This window comes from Kogia breviceps, chromosome 3 (genome assembly GCF_026419965.1).
Source record: "Kogia breviceps isolate mKogBre1 chromosome 3, mKogBre1 haplotype 1, whole genome shotgun sequence".
NCBI classification, from domain to species: domain Eukaryota; kingdom Metazoa; phylum Chordata; class Mammalia; order Artiodactyla; family Physeteridae; genus Kogia; species Kogia breviceps.
In genome coordinates this window covers 172,872,423-172,894,815 of record NC_081312.1, presented here as the reverse complement: position 1 = coordinate 172,894,815, position 22,393 = coordinate 172,872,423, and the positions used below count along the sequence as shown (strand labels likewise).

The 22,393-nt window shown below is 36.8% G+C and overlaps 1 protein-coding gene across 1 annotated transcript in view; it reads right to left on the bottom strand.

The window, feature by feature from the left end:
- The window catches only part of MALRD1 (MAM and LDL receptor class A domain containing 1), a 628,554-nt gene that overhangs the window by 444,050 nt on the left and 162,111 nt on the right, over positions 1–22,393 (bottom strand). The window contains exons 15-18 of the mRNA XM_059059255.2: positions 14,029–14,181; positions 13,041–13,146; positions 12,203–12,570; positions 7,357–7,769 (exon numbers count right to left, since the gene is read on the bottom strand). Of these exons, the coding sequence (XP_058915238.1) occupies positions 7,357–7,769; positions 12,203–12,570; positions 13,041–13,146; positions 14,029–14,181 (1,040 nt within the window). The remainder of the gene's footprint in view (positions 1–7,356; positions 7,770–12,202; positions 12,571–13,040; positions 13,147–14,028; positions 14,182–22,393) is intronic.

The window sequence follows — 22,393 nt, the reverse complement described above, 5'->3', positions numbered from 1 at the left end:
AATATAAAAGTACATCATCAATCTGACATGTTGAAGAAGGAAGAAGGCATTGCGTCCCTAATCCGCTGTGAGTTGATACATTTCATAAACAATTCTGGGAGGAGTCTGCACTCAGAGCATAAATTGGTATATAGCGCTTTGCTCTCACAGATCGCGACACAATATTTTCTGCTGAATGCGAAAAAGTTTAAAGGCATAAATCAAGACAAAGCAATCACCTGACAAAGAATTACAAAGAGGTCCCATACCTTATTCTTGGCCAACACTGACACAATGATTTTCTATTGAAGATAAAAGCCAAAATCATGTGTCATTAATATAAGCAAGCAAAACTATTTGGTTCAATATGTTATACTGTGAAAAAAAATCAAAAAGAGAAACACTTGCAAAGAAAAGGCAAATTTGAAATGTTACACATGATTAAAATAATTTTGTATCAGCAGAGAAAAACACATTTGAAAGACATTTCATAGTTTATTCCTAGAGGGTGAACGATAGATACATCAGAGGGGAATAAACTATTGCTTTTGTTTATCCAGATTAATACACAGACACTGTCTGAATAAGAAGACACATATCCAGTATGCTACCTAGAGAACAGCTTTTAGCAAAATAATTCTGCCCTGATAATCTAATGCACTTTTCCTCATATTGCAGCTTCACACAAGTGTAGTTTAAAACTTTCTCGAAAAGAGACCAGCATGACAGCTGTTAGTATAGCCAGCACTTTTGCGCAAATTCCAAAATGGCAAATAAACCTCACAACTGAGATTTCAACCCCATTCAGAGCCCCTCAGCCATACAGCCTCGCTATGGCAAAATCTGACACGGCGACACCCCTCCTACAAACACACACACACACACACACACACACACACACACACACACACACACACTCACACACTGCGTCTATGTTTTCTCACTCCATTTTACTGCTCTAGCCAGAAGAGAGGGTAAAAGGATTTGGAATTGGAAGTATGCATGAGTAGAAAGGACCCAAATGGCTCATATATGCAACACCAGGGACAAAAAGAAACCAAACCAGAGACAAAAACAAACCAAAGCATAGTTACATGAAGTTTCAAATAGGCCACAGACTGAAAAGGGATAAGACACACTGGAATTAAAACATTCATAATTACTATTTTTCTAACTCTTTTTTCTTTTTTTTTTTTTTACCAACCGATCAGCAATTTTAAAAAGTTAAACCCAACAACCCAAGTCTGTCTTTCTCTTTCTCTGTTTCTTTTCAGCATGGATTATATAAATATTTTGGATACTACTATAGCATGTATTAATTTCTATCACTTTCTAAATGACCCATAATATACAATATATATTAATAATATATATAAAGTATATTTCCAATGTTTGATGACCCATATTAATATTCTACTATAATTTTGGAGGGTCAAAAAATATTAGATGCCATTGAGTATTACACAAGTCATAACAAGTAGGATTTAAATAATGGATTTATTACGAAATTAGACTTGCTTTCTGAACCTTGCATTCTTGTAAAACTCTCTACCTAAACTTTTCTTCCCTTCTCTACTCACACATTCTTCACACCAGAAACCAAGCTCACCACTTTGTATCAGGATGTGATGAAGGGTTGACACACAAAGCTGTGATTATATTTGAATTCAGTGGAAGAACATAGCCCATGAGAAACTTAAGACTGTAAAATAAGATTTAGTATGCTATTCAGTAAGCAACAGATCTATGAGTGTTGCTTACACAGGCTTCAAGCCAGCAGATTCTATTCAAAACCTTTCAATGCAAATTCTAGCAAACTCTACACACTTGGAAGAAAAATGTTATATGAGGCTGCATAAAATAATCTATACTTTTAGCATTTCTGTATATAATTTCGCAAAAAGTGGGATCAACTTAACATTATTAAATATGGTCCTATTTTATTTGCAACATAACTTATGACACATTTTCCCTAGAAGTGCTGAAACATGATGCATCACCTAGGATTTAAAGATATATCCCACATATGAAAAAGTAAATTATGATTATGAATAAAATTTTTAAAATCTTTTCACAAAATCCATTGGGGAAAAATCTCTTTTTCTTTATTACTGAAGGATGTTACCAGAACACTACATAATTCTTTCAGATTTAGTCAGAAAGTCCTGTGGCATTAAGAGGTCTGGCCAAAGAATATTTTCTTTGAAAGCCCATGTCCTCTCCTTGGGCCTACCTCATACACAAAGATATACTTCAGAAAACGAGGTCATGTCAGGAAAAAGGAGGCAGAAGCTTGTAAATACTGGTTCTCGTGGTGCCAAAGAAGTAATAAGTTGCATTAAACAAGGTTTTTTGCAATACTTATCAGTGACTGCTGCTGATACTGAATCCACGCCAAGAAACTCAATCCTCCAAGAGAAAAGCAAAAGGGAGACAGATTTCAACTCTGCATAAGAAAATATTTTCTGTCAGTGTGTCCAAAGGTAGGATGGAAAAACCCCGTGAATTAATAACTTCTTAATATTGGAGGTTCAAGAGTACAACTCAGTCAAATACTCAGTGAGAAAGTGCTTGAGCTGATTTTATTGTTAAATAATTCAAAATGGAGTAGTTTATGGTTCTGATACAGTGCACCACCAATAAAGGCTGCTGAAACCATCAGAGAATAGGTGTTTGTGTGAAACAGTTACTTCTCATTATGTACCTAGACCCTCATTTAAGTGTAAGTAAAAATGTGATGTGTAGGTGAGAGCAGAAATGAATAAGAATCTCACTGTGCTCCCTTTGCTAGAAATTGTCCTTTCAGCAGGGCAGGAGTATGATCAGTATTATAAGAGGTGAAACTTCTTTAGAAGCTATCATTTGAGTTTTCTTCAAAATAGTTGTAATAAAGTGTCCCTTCTTTCTCATTTTCATTCAGCCACCTCTACAACTGAGCATGGCTCAAATATTCTTTCTTGCTGACATGCAAATATGACCCTGCAAATAGGGTGCTCTGTTAACAGGTTCTGACGCATTGATTTTTCATGGAAATTTCCTGCTGATGGTATAAACTCAGAAAAAAGAGAGACATCTCCTATCCAAAATGCATGCTGGGGAAATGAATTAGCAGGGAGTTCTAAGAAATTCTAAATAATGTTTTAAAAAAACTAAAGGACGTCTTTTTTATTTTTAAATTTAAGTATAGCTGATTTGCAATGTTGTGTTAGTTTCAGGTGTACAGCAAAGCGATTCAGTTATACATATAAATATGTATATATACTTTTCCAGATTCTTTTCCCTTATAGGTTATTATAAAATATTGGGTATAGTTTCCTGTGTTATACAGTAGGTCCTTGTTAGTTATCTATTTTACATATAGTAGTGTGTGTATGTTAATCCCAATTCCTAATGTACCCCCACTTTCCCCTTTGGTAACTGTAAGTTTGTTTTCTATGTCTGTGGGTCTACTTCTGTCTTGAATATAAGTTCATTTGTATCTTCTTTTTTTAGATACCACATATAAGCAGTATCATATATTTGTCTCCCTCTGGCTTACTTCACTTAGTATGATAACTTCTAGGTCCATCCATGTTACTGCAAATAGCATTATTTCATTCTTTTTTATGGCTAATATTCCATTTTAAATATATATATCCCATCTTCTTTATTCATTCATCTGTCGATGGACATTTACTGTCATACAACTATATTAAATTCATTGATTAGTTCTAAAAGTTCTTTGGTGGAGTGTTTAGAGGTTTCTATATACAAGATCGTGTCATCTGCAAACACAGTTTTACTACTTCCTTCCTGATTTGGATGCATTTTATTTATTTTTATTGCCTAATTGCTCTGGCTAGGACTTCCAGTACTACCTTGGATAGAAATGGTGAGAGTGAGCCTCCCATTGTCTCGTTTCTGATTTTAGAAGAAAAGCTTTCAGCTTTTCATGACTGAGTTAATGTTATCTGTGGACCTACCATATTTATTATGTTGAAGTATATTCCTTCTGTATCTAATTTACTGAGAGATTTTTAATAAGAAAAAAATTGCTGAATTTTGTCAAATGCTCTATCTGCGAGTATTGAGATGACTGTATAACTTTTAGTCTTCATTTTGTTAATGTTGTGAGACAACTCTGAGCAGCTTAATTTATGTGTAATTGACGTTTCTAAAGGAGAGGAGAGAGAGGAGGAGAAAGTTCTGGGGACTCTGAGTTAGTTAAAGCTGTTGTAGATACAACCCAAAAGCTTGACACATAGGATAACATATTGGTAAGTTGGACTTCACCAAAATTCAAAAGAATATGCTCTTCAAAAAAATCTCTTAAAAGAATGAAAGGACAAGCTACAAACTAGGAGCAAATACTTGTATTTCATATATAACTGATAAAAGGATTGCATCCTGAAAATATTTTAAAAGCTCACAACTCAATAATAAGAAAACAAAAAAACCCAATTTAAAAATAGGGCAAAAGATTTGAACAGACAATTGAAACTAGACATTTGTTTGGCAAATAAGCACATAAAAATACGTTCAACTTAATTAATGCTTAGGTCAATGCAATCAATACCACAATGAGCTAACCACTGTATACTTGGAATGGTTAAAATTAAGAAGACTGATAATAACAAGTATTAACTAGGATGTGGAGGAACTGGAACTCTCATATTTTGCTGGGAATCAAAAATGGTATACTTTGCTGTGACGACCTAGAGGGGTGGGATAGGGAGGGTGGGAGGGAGGGAGATGCAAGAGGGAAGAGATATGGGGACATATGTATATGTATAACTGATTCACTTTGTTATAAAGCAGAAACTAACACACCATTGTAAAGCAATTATACTCTAATAAAGATGTTAAAAAAATGGTATATTTTGAAAAACAGTGGAAGGGTTTCTTAAAAAGTTAAACATACTCCTTCTATATGATCCAGCCATTTCACTCCTGGGTATTTACCCAAGAGAAATGAAAGCAGATGTTCATATAAATACTTACACATAAATATTCACAGCAGATTTATTTATAATAGCCCAAACTACAAGCAACCCGTATTCTGATCAATAAGTAAATGGAGAAGCTGTGCTGTATCCATATGATGGAATACCATTCAGCAATAGAAAATGAAGTTTTGATATATTCTGTAATAAGAATGAATCTCAAAATACTTACACTGAATGAAATACATCAGAATAAAAGGACATACTGTACTATTTCACTTATAGTATAAAAGTTTGGGAAGTGTACATTAATGTATACTGAGAGGCAGTTCAGTGGTTATCAGTGATGGAAGTGAGGACCAGAAGGAGGTATTACGAAGGGATATCAGGAAAGATTTTAAAATGCTGCACATTTATATTTGAATTACCTTGATTGTGGCGATGGTTTCAAAACTTTCAATGTGTATAGTTTATAATATATCAATTATATCTCAATTAAAGCTCATAATAAAAATTAGAAGTTTGACCTGAAGTTTTATATGCAATGACTTGCTGACCATGCCACACATAAAAGCAGTGGCTGATTATTTCAACTGTTGTTAATAAGCCAAACAGTTCCTACACCTGTGTGTACAATCTGGTCCTATCCTATGTGTTTTATTTTAAATGAATGATCCTGAAAAATCTTTGAATTTTTCTTTTAAACAAGTATTTAATGAGTACCTGTTATCTGCTGGGCATGATACCAGGTAACTTCACCTGCAGTGTCACAGTCAGTGACAACATTGGTTGTTGCTGCTCTTGTTCACTAGAACAGAAGCTATGTATATCCATTACCCAATGAACAAACACATCCTGTTGCTTAAATTGGACCCAGTCCTTACTATCTTAAACAAATCATCTACACGGCATGCAGAATCTCTGATTTCATCTTTTCATGCCTAAAATGCATTTTTTAAAAAAAAGAACCCTTGGATAAAATCAAATAGAGCATTCTGTGTAAGCCAGGATGGGTTTCAAAACTCAATATTTATGTTTTAGATTCGCAACCAAAGGATTCCTTGGTTAGTTCCACGGTCAACTGACTCTGAAGCTGTTCCCGTGTCAAGCTGATTGTCTTCTGGAAACCAATGCTTGACTAAATATCCTAAGTAGAGTTTATCCATTAAATACTAGTGAAGCCCAAATTACAATTGACCTGATTAGACTAAGAATTAATTTGAAGTGGATAAGCCATTATTAAATAAAAGTCAAAGATCCCTCTTCAATTTCATTTCACACGATTACCTGCATCTTACCATTGTGGCTCAACTGCAAGATATCACTCTGCACATGGCAGATTAGTTCTCATGATTTCAGCTTATGTCTATCTGGACAAATCACCAATCCCAATGTGTTCTCTACTGAGCACATACAATGTACATCTATGATGGCGTTGATGTACCAGGTGGCCTGGAGCTAAGTTCTTGGCTACAAAACTGTTAACTCGAGACATTCAGATAAAGACAGTGCTTTCAATTAGGGTAACTGAGAAGTTTGGTATATGCAAAAAAAAAAAAAAAAAAGTTTAGCCAGTAAAGGTAAGAAGTTTCTTCCAATATATCATATATGTAGATCTATTTGGCCAAAAGGGGAAAACAATATTCAACGCTCCTACATGTTACAGGCTGTATGATATGTTGGAAGCAGAAAGAACATGAATTAACTAGACACTTGTGGGTTCTAGTCCAAGTCCTTGTTTTCCTGCTTATCATCTATTTGGCCAGGGATAGACAACAACCTGAGTTTTTTCCTTTATATCTATAAAATTGGCAAAAAGGATCTCTGACTCACCCACTTCAAGGAATTGCTGAATCAAATAGATAATATATGCAAAAGCCCTTCACAAAACTGTAAAAGCCACATAAGCATTTGAACTTTCTATTGCAAGTCTGACTTTCAGGAGAAGGCAGGTAAGGTTTAGAGTAAAGAATATTCCACCAGGAGTACAAAACCTAGATTCAGACTCTGGTTCTGCCCCAGAATAGCTTTTCCAACAAAGCCTGCACTCTTCCTGGATGTTTTTTGCTTACCTACGAAAATGTGAAAAAGTCAAATGACAGATTCAAAATAACAAATTTGAGAGTCTGAACTTTTTGCAGAAGACAAAAGATTGTGTGAAACTCTTTTCCTCCAATTTTTTCATTTCAGCACAATTACTTAAAACTGGAGGACCCTGCAGCTGTGTTCAATGCCATGTGTCCAGCTTTAGAAACTTTAATCACACATTATTGTGGGTAGTCAAGGAGGAAAGCAACCTAACGAGCTTTGGTACACCCTTAATTAAATGACAAATGTGTGTCAAAGTAACTGATCAAATTTCACTTACTTTTAATTCAAGAATAGAGTGATCTTTCATATTCCTTAGACATCCTGATTCATTTCCAATACACCTTGTGAAGCCCATTATCCATACCTGAAAAGGCCTCCTGCTGAAAATGTTGAGGTGTTTCCTTATCCAAATGTTGCCTTGATTCCCAAATATCTGCCATAGCAGCTGTCCTCTTGTATTGTTCCAGATTCGCTGGTAGATGGCCAGCTTGTAAATGTGCTTTCCGAACATGTGGTAACAAAAGCGGAAGGTGCAGCCCTCTACATCCGTGGCATTAAGGATCGGGCTGAGTAAAGCAGCTCGGTGTTGGAAAACCTGTGGTTCAGAAGATTCTATGTAGAGATAGTGTCCTTTAGCTGTGCCTAAAGTATAATCCTTCATCGGCCCTGTATTAAGTGTTGACGTTGGCCCCTGGTTCCAGGTCCAATCAAAATCATCTTCTGTATCTTGTTCCCAGTTACAAATTCCATTTTCAAAGTCACATTGAAGTTCAGGTACTGAAATTGGCATGAAATAAAATCAAAAGATGATCAAGGACAAAAATAACTATGAATGGGAATACTATCAATAGTTGATACTTCGCTCCTGCCCAGGTAAACCACTTTAATTTTTTTAATGCAACATTAAAGCAAAATGTTTAAAAGAGTAACTAAATCCTAGATAATACATCAAATAATAATATTTTATAGCCAGAAGGTGGAATTACTTTGGCCATTATTTCCCAAATGCCTTTTCTACCCCTCCCGTGCCCACTGTTATTACCATAACTCTATGCAAATGATCACTACCCCATGACTGGCTTGCTGCAACAAACTTCTGGCTCAGTGGATTTCAACTTTAGCTGAATGTTCCAGTCACCAATGAACATTAAAAAAAAAAAAAAATTAAAGCTCAGAATTCACCTCCAGACATGTTGATTTAATTAGTTCAAATGGTATAGCCAAACATCAGGATACGTTACTAGCTCACTTGTTGATTCTAACATGCAGGGCTAACAAGAGTCATAACTTAACAGATCTCTATCTTTCAGCATCCCCTGGGGTGCACGGTAAAATTGCTTACTCCATGGTAAAGTCCTGCACAAATACTACTATGTTAGGTATGGAGTGAAGCCCAAGAATCCATATTTTTAACAAGCACCCAAGATGATTCTGATGCAGGTATTCTCCAGACCTCACTTTGAAATCAAAATTCTTCTCTCTGGTTCCATCCTGCCCCAGTTTCAAGCATCCCTCCACACTTGTAAAAGAATGACCATCTTTAAATGGTAGTTTATCATTTTTTTCTCTATTAAGAATCCTTTAATATTGACTCATTTAATCTCAGCTTAAATCTAAACTTCTCTATCTTTCAAGCTTCACTCTTCCCAGATTAAAATAACTTCCTGTTCGCCCCCAACTGCCTTTCCCCTTGGCATGCACCAATTTACCAACGTGCCCTAAACCTCTCACCCCTCTCTCTATCTCTATTTATGCTTATTATTATGCCTATTTTGCCAGTTCTTAGCTGTGTCTGCTCAGTGGTAATCTTTTCTTCTCACTGGATTGTGGCTCCTTTGAGCTGGTGCTTTTAAACTTCTAACTCCCTTTGGTCAATAGAAGAATTCAAAGCACTTTTCAAGAATTGACCAGTCCCTTATCAACTGAATACTCTACCTACATTTGTAGGCTATAGGAATGTATGCATTTTTCAAGATGCGATGATTTTGTCAACACCAAGTACTTGTTTAGAATAAATGGGATAGAATATACAAACACTGTATTTGTATACAAATGGATACAAATACCTTTGACAGTATTTGGGCAGAAGGGACAGGTTTTAAAATTAAGGAGGAGTTCCACATTTTAGCTTCATTTACATAAGTTAATATTTTTGAAAGACAAACGTCACCTGGCCTTTAACCATTCATCTTATAATGGCACTTGGCGCCCAAGTGAACAAATATTCTGAAACAATAAATAAAAGGATATGTGAATAAATGCAGCCAGGCAAGAACAAATCATCTGTCTCTGAAAACCACAGAACAGGAGCTTAGACCTAATGAAGGGAATCAAGTGAGTAAATGGCAAATGAGCTTTCTTTTGATGTTTCCTCACTTGTGACTAATCAATGCAGCTGGGATGTGAACTGGACCCCCACAGGTCCCCTGCAGGTGTCAGTCTTGGGTTGTGCAGAGGAAGGGGGATGTCAAGCTACTGAGGTTTTCGACATAAAACTGGCGCGAAAAGGGAACACTCTTGCACTGTTGGTGGGAATGTAAAATGATACAGCCACTATGGAGAACAGTATGGAGGTTCCTTAAAAAACTACAAATAGAACTACCATATGACCCAGCAATCCCACTACTGGGCATATACCCTGAGAAAACCATAATTCAAAAAGAGTCATGTACCAAAATGTTCATTGCAGCTCTATTTACGATAGCCAGGACATGGAAGCAACCTAAGTGTCCATCAACAGATGAATGGATAAAGAAGATGTGGCACACATATACAATGGAATATTACTCAGCCATGAAAAGAAATGAAACTGAGTTATTTGTAATGAGGTGGATAGACCTGGAGTCTGTCATACAGAGTGAAGTAAGTCAGAAGGATAAAAACAAATACCGTATGCTAACACATATATATGGAATCTAAAAAAAAAAAAAAATTGTCATGAAGAGATTAGTGGTAGGATGGGAATAAAACACAGACCTATTAGAGCATGGACTTGAGGATATGGGGAGGGGGAAGGGTAAGCTGTGACGATGTGAGAGAGTGGCAGGGACATATACACACTACCAAATGTAAATTAGATAGCTAGTGGGTAGCTGCAGCATAGCACAGGGAGTTCACCTCTGTGCTTTGTGACCACCTAGAGGGGTGGGAGGGAGGGTGACGCAAGAGGGAAGAGTTATGGGAACGTATGTATATGTATAACTAATTCACTTTGTTGTAAAGGAGAAACTAACACACTATTGTAAAACAGTTATACTCAAATAAAGATGTTAAAAAAAAAAACTGGCGCTATGGCCAACAGATTTTTACATTGCCTGTCTTCATATTGACTGCATGCTCAATCTTTATTTCAAAAGGGAAGGCACGTGGCTCCACCCTTAAATGAAAGACCACATTCTAAACATACTTTAGAAAATAGAGCATCAATTTCTGGATGTCTAACGCATTCTATGTTAATAAATTACTATGTCTAGGGACTTCCCTGGTGGTCCAGTGGTTAAGTCTATGCACTTCCACTGCAGAGGGTGTGGTTCGATCCCTGGTCAGGTAACTGAGATCTTGCATGGCGCGTGGCACAGCCAAAAAAAAAAAAAAAGTAAAAGTAAAAAGGAAGTCTCCATTTAAAAAAATGACATTACTATGACATTACTAGACATTACTATGTCTAGATGGAAGGCTGCAAGAGAAACTGACAGTCACTACTATTTCCTTCCATTGATACTTAGTCACAAGAAGTATTTTGATAATCCCATTCTACTCAGTGAATGCTGAGAAGTTTGAAGGATAATTTGCTTATTTTCAGTAACAGATCAACGTCTTTTAAGAAGTGGGATTTGAAGTGCATGAAAAAGATGAAAAGGCTTTCTAAATTTGCAAAAATAAGTTACCTTTAGGACAAGCAACACTTCTTATAACGGCCATTGTTGAAATCATCAATTTTATTTATATGCACTAAAGGTATCAGCTGTGTAACGAGCTGCATTAATTCTGACTTTAATGTGCCTGACTGTATTAAACACCACATATGTGCAAAACTCTCTACAATGATTTATATGGAAATTTCTCAATGTAATGCTTCCTATGATGTACCAAGCATTTGATGGCTTTACTTTGATTTATGGTAAGCCTCCCAATTTAATAGGCACATAACTTGAATTTAAAGGATTGTTGCTATTTCTGGGTAAAGAAAGATGCAAACTCTCTCTGACTGATGTTGGTAATTAAAAAAGAAAAACGTCTCTTAGCCTCTGACTGATTTTCAGGAGCAAATGCACTAGGCACTACCAGGAACCAGGTTTATTAAATTGCAAGAGACACATAATCATCAGGTGCGATAAACCTTTTGGTTTTGGTAATTTAAACCGGAAGCTCGGGGCTTATCTTTGACACCTCACTCTCTGCTCCCTATAGCCAGAAGATTTTTAAACGTTCCTCTACTAAATATCCCTCCTCCAACTTTAGTCCATCCATCTCCACCACTTGTCACTGTGACACAGGCTGCCAACCCCTCTCAGGGGAACTACTGCCAATGGCCTCCTAGTAAATCGCCTGAATCTACTCTCCTCGAATCCATTCATTACACTGTATCCACAGTGACATTTTTAAATCTGCCAATTTTATTATATTACCTTCCTTCTTAAAAACCTTCAGATGAGGGAAAACTTCCTTAAGATGGTCCACAAAGATCTGCTAATCTGGCCTCCATCTCCATCCTTATGTTGCATCTTGTTTCCCCTTATTGCCTTACTCCAGCCATACTGGGTATCTTGCAGCTGCCACGCAGTCATCTATCAGGGCTTTGCATACATGCGTTTACTTATTATTTTTCAGATCTCAGCTAAGTCACCACCTCTAGAAAGTCCAATGCCATAATTATAGAAAGCCACAGCACCCCCATTTGAAACTCCTGTCAAAACTGTCATTTTACATTTATTTTTAAAATCTGTGACTATCTATCTCCTCAATTGGACTGTAAGCTCCCTGAGGTCAGGGACTCTGCATAATTGCGCTCATCACTATATCTCTAGTATCCAGTTCATACATGTACATAATAAATACTGATGGCTTGACTAATTAATTAAGCACACATAACATTCATTGACTTTGGAACAATGCTTAGGGCCTTTGTCTTGACTGACTAGAAAACAGTGAGGCAATCAATATCACCACCATCAAAATGAGTAAGAGGGACCAGAAAGAAAAGCGCTTACCACAGGTGGCCTCATCGGTATCATCACCACAATCATCCACCAGATCACATAACTGAAGCTTTTTTATGCAAGTCTTAGTGTGTAGACACCAGAAATGATCTGGCCCTTTGCAGCTCTTCGAAGGGGGTGGAAGAATACAATTTTCAAATCTGACATCATCAATAGCCGAGACCCCATCATAAACACCAAGGCTGAATTTATGCAGTGACAAATGGAAGGGCTGAGTAAGGCGTCCAAGCTGAACAGTTGCCTGCGACCACTGGTTGCCCTGGTTATATAATACTCGCCAGAGTACTGTGGAGTCACTGGAATTTTCCATGTGTAGCTGTAACTCAGCTGCTCCCACTGATAGGCCATAGTTATAAAACCTGAAAGAGAAGAAACAAAAGAAATGGAAATATTTATGGAATAGACTAAATATTTAAATTTTAGACTCAGTTAACAGTCGATTAAAAATCAGTTATAATAATAGATGCCTTAATTTATTATTGCAGTCATTGTGGTCACCTGTTTGCAAGAGCTTATCTGCCGAGGTGCATATTCTGGCTCTGAGGACCCCATGAACCTTTCTCAAGGAGTTTAGTCCAGAACACAGGAAGCAGGGTTAATTAAATTATAATCCATTGTTGGAGGGAGAGTCCCTTTCATCTTAAGAAAGAACACAACAAATACTGATAATGTGCTCCTAAGTAAAATGCTAATTGTGTGGATCTAATGCAATAGCTATTTTTAAAGCAAAGCCAGATTACAGGACAAATGCAGGATTACTAGTAAATGCAGGAGTATGCCTGGAACCGCCAGGCTGCTAGAGTAGTTGACCATTGTTTTTACTATTTACCAGAAGGAAAGTGTGCATCCAGGTCCTGTCTGGCCGAAAGTTGGGCTCTGGAGTTTAGCAATTTGTGATAAGCTGTTGCTTTTCTTCAGAATGAACATAAAGTGCCCTTTGGGGTAAAAAAAGAAACCATAAGTTTAACCTACTAAATTCTAAAATGAGACATCTGTCTGTAAACCCTACACTGAAGACTATACAACAATTAAAAATCAATAAAAGTGACTGTTAGTCAAATTTACTCTTATAAATATTAAACTATTATCTAGAGCTAGGTCAAAATTATGCCAAAAACAACTGGTAATTTCAGTTAATTCAGCCAAAAATATATCTATATTCTATCTCCAAAAACCCATAAAGGAGTGGTTCTATGTTGACAACATAAATATAAGTGACAATATTCAACTATCCTACTATTTGTTGTAGTAACACAGAACTTTACTGCTTCTCTTTCTCTTCTCAGACCCGAGCAACGGTAAACTAAACTACAGATCTTCCTTGACTTAAGATGAAGTTACGTCTGATAAACCCATCGTAAACTGAAAATATCGAAGTCCAAAATGCATTTAATACACCTGACCTACTGAACATCACAGCTTAGCCGAGCCTACCTTAACCATGCTCAGAAAACTTACATTAGCCCACAGTTGGGCAAAATCATCTCAGAGCCTACTTTATACTAAAGTGTTGAAAATCTCATATAATTGATTGAATGCTGTACTGCAAGTGAAAAACAGAACGGTTGTCAGCGCATCAACTGTCCACCATGGCGACTGCGCAGCTGACTGGGAGCAGCGCCTCTGTCCAGCATCCGGAGAGAGTATCACAAGTACATTGGTAGCCCGGGGAAAGGTCAAAATTCAAAATGTGAAGCACAGTTTCTACTGAACACGTATTTCCTTTCACACCATCATAAAGTTGGCAAATCATTAGGTCAAACCACCATAAGCTGGGGAAAGGCTGTAGGTACAGAGACACGGTGCGTGCTTCTTACCTTGAGATGTGTTGTGAGTGTGATCGCAAGGTGGAACCTGTTGCTCAAAATCAGCAGAGAGGTTACTTCTCGAGCTCCAGGTCCAGTCAAAATCATCTTCACTAGCTGCTTCAAACCAACCACAGCTGTTTGCTTCAAAGTCACATTCAGAAACTGAAGAACAAAAACGTAGCTTTTAGGTTGGCTCTCCAAGGTGATCACACAGTTGAAGAAGGGTAGACCACCCTTCTACCCTTGGAAATCACCTTGTTACTCTTCCCTAAGTACTTTAAAGCCACAGTTGATGAAAGAAAGGATCCTATCTGATCCTCCCAAAAACTCAGAATTGTGCTTTTCATAATGGAAATTGATAAGGCAAAATTATCAATTTAAGAATATTTCCCAAATATTCTTTCTAAGAAACAGCATCATTCAGCCACATTGCTTATAGAATTGCCAAGGTCTGCCTAACTTATTTTGACACTCATGTTAGTTTCTCTGCTGCTATTACATCATCTGGAAGACTTCGTTGTTCCTACAGAGTATTTTACATTAAACCATGAAAAGCTACTTCTAAAAAATTTAATGTTTGAAAAATTCAGATCCATTATATTTAATATGAATGTTCACCTCTAATTTTTGTAGAGCTTACTATTTCCCAAAGCATTGAATACATCACCCAATTGGCAGAAGGCAGAATAATTTGACCTACTTTTCAAGTAAATATGAAGAGAAATAGTTAAGTTACACAAAGACATTCTGGAGGAGGAAAAGAAGAAAAGAGACAGAAAGGGAAAGAATGGGAAGTTATCATAATAGCAGTGTCAAATTATAGCTAGTATGTGGTGAATACCTAATGTAATAGACCCTGTACTGAAGGCTTTATATAAATCTAGCTTTTACAATAGCTTTCGGGAGAAGGTATTATTATTGCTGCTTTACAGAGGAAGAAAGGAAGGTTTAGGTAAGTTTTTAACTTAACCAAGGTTATATAGTTAGAAAGTTGTAGAGATTGATTGAAATCCAAATATTCTAACTCCTAGTCTAATATTCTTTCTGCAACTGTTGACAATAACTTTTAATTGTCACTAGATTGGAAAAGGGATAAACCAGAAAGGCATAATCTGAATTTGCTTACTGTGGATATCCAGGTGTTACTACAGACTCCAGTGCAAAATAAGATTTGCCCCCATTGATGATTACTATGCTGGGATCCTTGGCCATCGGACATTTTTATCCAAGGATATAGTAATAAACTATATAGATCTTCCCTTAAAAAATAACTTAGGAAGTAAACAATAAGTTTAGAAGATAAAAGTATAAAGTAAATCACTCAGTGAGATTAAAAAATGTTAAATTGTAAAAGCATTTTTACCTAATGATAAATCATGCTTAATTTTGAAAATGCTTCCTTCCACGTGGGGAGGAATGTGAGTTGAGTAGTAACATAATAAACACTATTGATTTTTTTTAAGTTTCTACGAAATATGTGATCTGAAAAAATATTTGTTTTCTATCAGGTCTCCTGGTCCAAAATATGGCCAGTAGAATACTTTCAAATTTTACCAAAAGTCAATGAGAATGTATGAATACTTTTTAAAATAAATACTTTAAGAATGTTGTATCAGGCTTCCCTGGTGGTGCAGTGGTTGAGAATCCGCCTGCCGATGCAGGGGACACGGGTTCGTGCCCCGGTCCGGGAAGATCCCACATGCCGCGGAGCGGCTGGGCCCGTGAGCCATGGCCGCTGAGCCTGCGCGTCCGGAGCCTGTGCTCCGCAACGGGAGAGGCCACAACAGTGAGAGGCCCGCGTACCACACACACACACACACACACACACACACACACACACACACACAAAAAAAAAAAAAAAAAAAAAGAATGTTGTATCAACTTTAATAAGCAAGAGATAACTATATTTCAATAGAGACAAATAGAAATCAGCAAAATGGAGAGACTACTGCTATACCTAGAATAAAGATTTCTCAAGTTTAGAAATCTGTGGTGAAGCAAAATTAAATGCTACTCAAAAGTAAAAAACAATAATGATAAGACAAGTTAGGAATAAATGCTAAGAATATTTAACTCTTTGTATTTTCAACAGCCATCTCTATAAATATAAATGACCCATAAATATATAGAGATTCCAGTATGTAGATGCTATTTCAATCCCAGGGAAAGCAAATACTTTTGATTCCTATTTCAGACAATCCAAAAAAATAGGATCCAGGAGTTTTTGTTATGCAAATAGAGAAAGAAAACAAGTTATTGCTACTATATTTCTATCCCACATAGATCCCTGGAAAGGGAAACTTATGATCTGCTATCTCAGGAGATACTGCTGTGGAAATAAATGAATACTCGAATAGTAGTAAAATTTAAGAAACTATTGCAGCAATTCTGTAGTTCTCTTAGATAAGGCTCTTCAAAGATAGTGATTTTTAAGAGATGATTATGCTGTTAAAATTCAAATGGGCCTTTCTAGTATACTTTGTTCCTATATATTTAGATTTCTATACACATTTGAAACCTCACCTTGATTAATCAGAGATGTAATAATCAGATGAAGTTAACCTTGTTAGCCAGGATCAAATATACACCTCATTAGAACAGTTTTTTGAAAAATATGTAATCTTTTACTTAGAAATACAATATCCTGGGTAAGTTTTAATAATTGAGGTTGAAGGATTTTTCGCTGTTTTCTAGAGCAACATTATAGACTTTCTCAATTATCATCATCTTCATCAGAATCGACATTTTGCAATGACAAATGCAGTTACCATTTATTCGAGGTTTACTGTGTACCAAGCTTTGTGCTAGGGGCGGTTACATTCAAAACAGGTTGTCTACTGACACAGAATTTCCAAAAATTATGCTTGTCTATTCTATGGCTATGGATAGAAAGGCTAGTAACTCTAGCAGCTTTTAATTTTTTGAGTAAAATTACCCTGTGGCTTCTACTAGTTATGTCAGTATAATAATTTCCCTGGGGAAAGGGTGCTAGGGGGTATTTGGAAGACTAACAAATAGGTCCATCACCCTACACTATCCCTGTCATTTTTAGAGCTTTTCACTGAGGGAAAAGAAGACGAATTTCTGTAGGAGCCAAGAAAACTTGTGGGGCGAGGGGACAACAGAATCAGATGCTGCCTCATTTCAGATTCACTGTTTTAGAACTTCTTGGATGGTTTGGGATGATTCCTACCGAGGTTCATGTGTAAGGAATAAACATGAAGTATACAAAGGTGAAATCTGGCTGACAATTTGGGCCTCACATAAAGACTTAAAAATGTATAGAACAGTACTTATTGGTATTCACCCAAAGGAGCTGAAAACGTATGTCCATACAAAACTCTGCACGTGGATGTTTAGAGCCACCTTATTCACAATTGACAAAACTTGGAAGCAACAAAGATGTCCTTCTGTTGGTGAATGGATGAATGAACTGTGGTACATCCAGACAGTGAAATGTTATTCAGGGTTAAAAAGAAGTGAGCTATCAAGCCATGAAAAGACATGGAGCATGTCTTAAATGCATATTACTAAGTGGCCAATCTAAAAAGGCTACATACTGTAGGATTCCAACTATTTGAAATTATGGAAAACACCAGCTATAAAGATAATAAAACAGTCAGTGGTTGCCAGCAGCTGGGAAGGAGGAAGAGGTGGAGCACAAAGCATTTTTTATGTGAAAAGACTCTACAGGATGCCATAATGGTAGTTGTCATTATACATTTGCCCAAACCTATAGAAAGTACAACACCAAGGGTGAACCCTAATGTAAACAATTGACTTCGAGTGATTATGATGTATCAGTGTAGGTCTGTCAGTTGTAAACACATGTCCCAGTCTGGTGGGAGATGTTGATAATGGAGGAGGCTATGGACGCCTGGGGGTGTGGGGTATATAAGAAAACTTGGTGCATTTTCCTCAATTTTTCTGTGAACCTGAAAGTACTCTTAAAAAGTCTTAATAGTTAACTTCTAATTAATATAAGTGCGCTAAAGAAAACACAAAATTTATAGGAGGAAATATGTCCTGACACATCATGTGGTTGAACTTCAAACTCCCTTTGGTCTTAGCCACACCGGCAAAAGATGCCCAAGTTTAGGGGAAAAAAATGGCTAAACATGCAGGTGGTAATTGTAAAAAGTTAGAAAACTGGAGCCTACCACTGTGGATTACAGAGAACCAGCAAAGGCACAAATGCAGTGTGGAAGACATGCATTCAATATGTATGTTATCTTACTTATTCCTCCTGAAATATACATATGAATATTGTCCCCATTTTAGAGCTGGGAAACATAAGGCTGAAAGAAGAGTAACATATAATTTCTCAGGGCTCATTATTGCTGACACAATTCCTTCCCAGACCTTTGATGTCAAAGCCTGTGCTCTTAAAAAAATTATACTGTTTCTAGTAGTTTAAAAAGTGATAATAATTATATCTAACAATGTTTGGACAATTCTTATATGCCAGGCACGTACTATGTGTTTTTAATGCAAGATCATATAAAATCTAAACATGCATAACCACAGGACATGCTCTGGAAGCACATTCTAAACTATATAAAAGTCCACTAGATTGGCTCTCCCTGTTTATTTTAAGCTTTTTTTTTTTCTCTAGCCTTTTGACCTTCCTAAAAGTTCCATGAAGGACAAAAGTTAATTGAGTATTCCAGTATGTTGGCTTCAGTTCACTGAGGCTGTACTTTGTTTGATGAAGAAGAGGTTACTACAAACGTCAAATGCATTAATACTATATATCCTATCTTAAAACATGTTCTCTACTAATTATATTGCTTTGAGCTTCAGACTTTTCCGTTCATTCAAATGGTCATATGTTTGGAATTATGATAAGGTTGAAGTAACTGAACTCTAGACTTCATCAATAGTTAATATTCATTAGTTATTTAAAACATATAATAGTAAGGGAATATTTGCACAAGTACCGTGAAATTTTAAAAGTCTATAAAAATAAATAGCAATAATGAAATATTTTAAAGACTACTAAAGCATAAATAACATTTGGCATTCAAAATTACTGCATTTGAAATAAGAATGATTAATTACATTATTCTACATATGATTTTCAGGGTCTCCTGTTATCTGACCAATAAAGACACTGTTGGAAGACCATTCCCCATAGGTCTCTCATATTTCTGCATGTGTTATAAGCTGAGTCATTAACTGTCCATTTGTTCCAAACATCTTTTCAAGGATGTTTAAATAGCAAATAATCATGAAGAATAGAGATAGTGATTCTGTCTACCAGAGGGCAAGTTCTTATCCAATGTAATATAATAAAGATAATGTTTCCCTCTAAAGCAAAGGTCAGACAAATTTGTTTGAATCCCACTATAAAAGATTTGGATTCCATAAGCTCAGGCTTTCTTAACTGTAACGCCAACCAACTGTATATGTACATCCACCTGGGCCCCTCTGTGTTGCCCTGAGACTCAGAAAGCAAGAGGAAACAAGGCAAACATGATGCTTATTATGCTGTTTGTTATACTATTAGTAATAAAGTCCTTTGTCTCGGACCCAGGAGTCTCACCCCTCCTGACATCCATAAAACGATGGCAGATAACTTGTTAGCTTATAATTAGGGTAAAGTTTCAGACTCTTCACAGTTGTCAACACAAACTACATTAAACTTTATACGTATAGTACCCACCATTAAGAAGTTTACAATCTAGTAGGGGAAATTTATAAGCAAATAGGCAATTGTAATAGCATAGTAACTACCATGTACTCATTCATTCATTCTTCATTCATCTGACAAACATTGATTGAGTACATGCTATATGTTTGGCACAGGTATAGAGCCTAAGAACACAGCAGTGGAAAAAAAGCAGTGGGGGTGAGTGACAAAATCTGACTTAACCTGATCACAGTGGCTGCTGTATTCAGAGAAGACAAAGTGGGTGGGGTGGGCAAGAAAAGAAGCAGGAAGATAGTACAAAAATCCAGACCTGATAATGGTCTGGGCCAGAGTGGTTGCAAGGAAAATAAGGATGAGTGAGGCGTTCTGGATGTATTTTGAAGGTAGACGTGATAGGATTAACTGACATCAGATATGGAGTGTGAGAAAGAGAAATGAATCAATATGATCTCAAAGTCTTTGACCTGAAACAATGGAGGTACCATTTTATGAAGCAGAGAAGACTGTGAATAAGCAGGTTTGGGGGGAAGTAGAGGAAAGAGGAAATACTATAGTTTCGGAAATACTAGAGTTGAGATTTCTATTAGGTATTCAAGAGATCATGTCAAGTAGAGAGTTGGATATACAAGTCTGGAGTTCAGATCAGAAATCCAGGCTGGAGATATAAATCAGAAAATAATCAGAGTGGCAAGAATAAAGCAGAAAAATAGGAGAAAAATCAGAAGAGTGGTTCCTAGTGTCATGGAATCCAAGGCAAGTAAGTGTTTTAAGGAAGCGGGTAATGTTATCTCGCCAAGTGCTATTGATGAGTCAGATGAACAATGAGAAGAGACCACAGAATCTGGATCACTGCTAACTTTGATGAGAAGAATTTATTTTGAATAGTGACAGCAAGGCCCCGATGATAAAAAGAAATCAGAAAAGTTGAAGACAGTAAAATACGATTAATTCTTTTCAGGTTTATACTTTGTAAAGGGGAAAAAATGATGTGATAGCTGAGGAGGAAGTAGGATCAAGAGAAGATTTTAAGACGTGAGAAATAAAAAGATGTTTTTATCCTGATAGAAAAGATCTGGTAGACAGGGAAAATCGCTGGAGCAAGGTTGTAGAACAGGCAAACAGAGATGGATTCTACTTACAAGAGAAAGAGTTGACCATTAGAAAGAGCATGTTATTCAGAGTAAAGGAGAAAAGAGTTTAAGGTGGGTAGAAGGGATACTGGAGCTCATGAAAGTCCTTTTCTGGGTGTTCCTATTTTCTCAGTGAAATAGGTTGTAAAAGCATCAGCTCAAGCTAGGGAAAGGGAAGTAAGACAGATGTTGGAGAAGACAGGAGAAAAATGTTATTCATTGAGAAGAGGGGGAGGAGTCAGAGGGAATGGAGTGCGGAGACATAATGTGATTCCTAGGGAATACGAGATTCCATCTAGGGTTGTGAAGAGTCTATTTAAAGTGAGAGCAGATAACACTGTTTTGTTTTCTTCTCCAGCCACATTCTCCTATGCAGATTCTGGCTCTGAGAGGGTTGAGAGCCACATTTAAACAGTTTGTGCTTTAGTGACTATGATATACCAGAAGACACCAAGGCAGTTAAAGGTCAGTGTATGGCAGTCATTACAAGATTAGACCATGGAGTTTAAACTGTGTAAGAAAGGAAGTGAGTGCATGAGGGGATGAAGGATATAACTGCTTTACCTGGAGGGCTTTTTCTTTGGTTTTGGTTTTAACTGTTGTACTTTATTTTCTTTCCTGTGGCCTCATCTCCTCTGTGTCTAAGTGCTTGACAACGTATATAACAAAAAGTAAAATAATTTGGGGCCTAAGATGTTATCGTCCTTCAGTAAGATTTATGTTTGTTTCTGCAGGCACATAGAGTAAATAATACTCGAGGATTACATCAAACTAACTTCAGGGATTGAGAGTATTTGGGGCTGGGTTTGAGACCCGCTGAGGAACAATAATTTCCAGTTCACACAGACCTCCTGGATGCAGACTTTTAGGCATTACAGATAAAATTCTGTGGAGTATACCAATCCATATTTATACTAAGCCTGGACTCCAATTTCCGAAGTGCTATAAGATTTCCAAAGTGCTATACTCAGATTCTCAACTGCTTGTTCCATGTTGGCATATGAAAGTGGTGTTAAATACCAGGTTCAGATATCAAGGTCTTTATTCTTACTTGGTCACTTAATTTGTCCCTTCCTTTTTACATCTTCAATGAATTCAAGTAGTTTTTTTTTTTTTTTTTTTTTTTTTCAGTACACGGGCCTCTCACTGTTGTGGCCTCTCCTGTTGCAGAGCACAGGCACAGGCTCCGGACGCGCAGGCTCAACGGCCATGGCTCATGGGCCCAGCTGCTCCGTAGCCTGTGCGATCTTCACGGATTGGGGCACGAACCCGTGTCCCCTGCATCTGCAGGCGGACTCTCAACCACTGCACCACCAGGGAAGCCCTCAAGTAGATTTTTAAAAATCATTTTGTTTAGATTTTCTAGCTGTTCTCAGTTAGAGGGTGTCCTGAATTACTCAATCCACCACAACTGGAAATAGAAGTTCTAGCATTTTTAATTTCCATTTTTAAAAATAGTACTTTAGAACAAATTTTATATAATAATAGTATATACAGTAGTCCCCCCTTATCCATGGGGTATATGTTCCAAGACCCCCCAGTGGTTGCCTGAAACCAGTAGAGAGTACAAAACCCTACATATATTTACTAT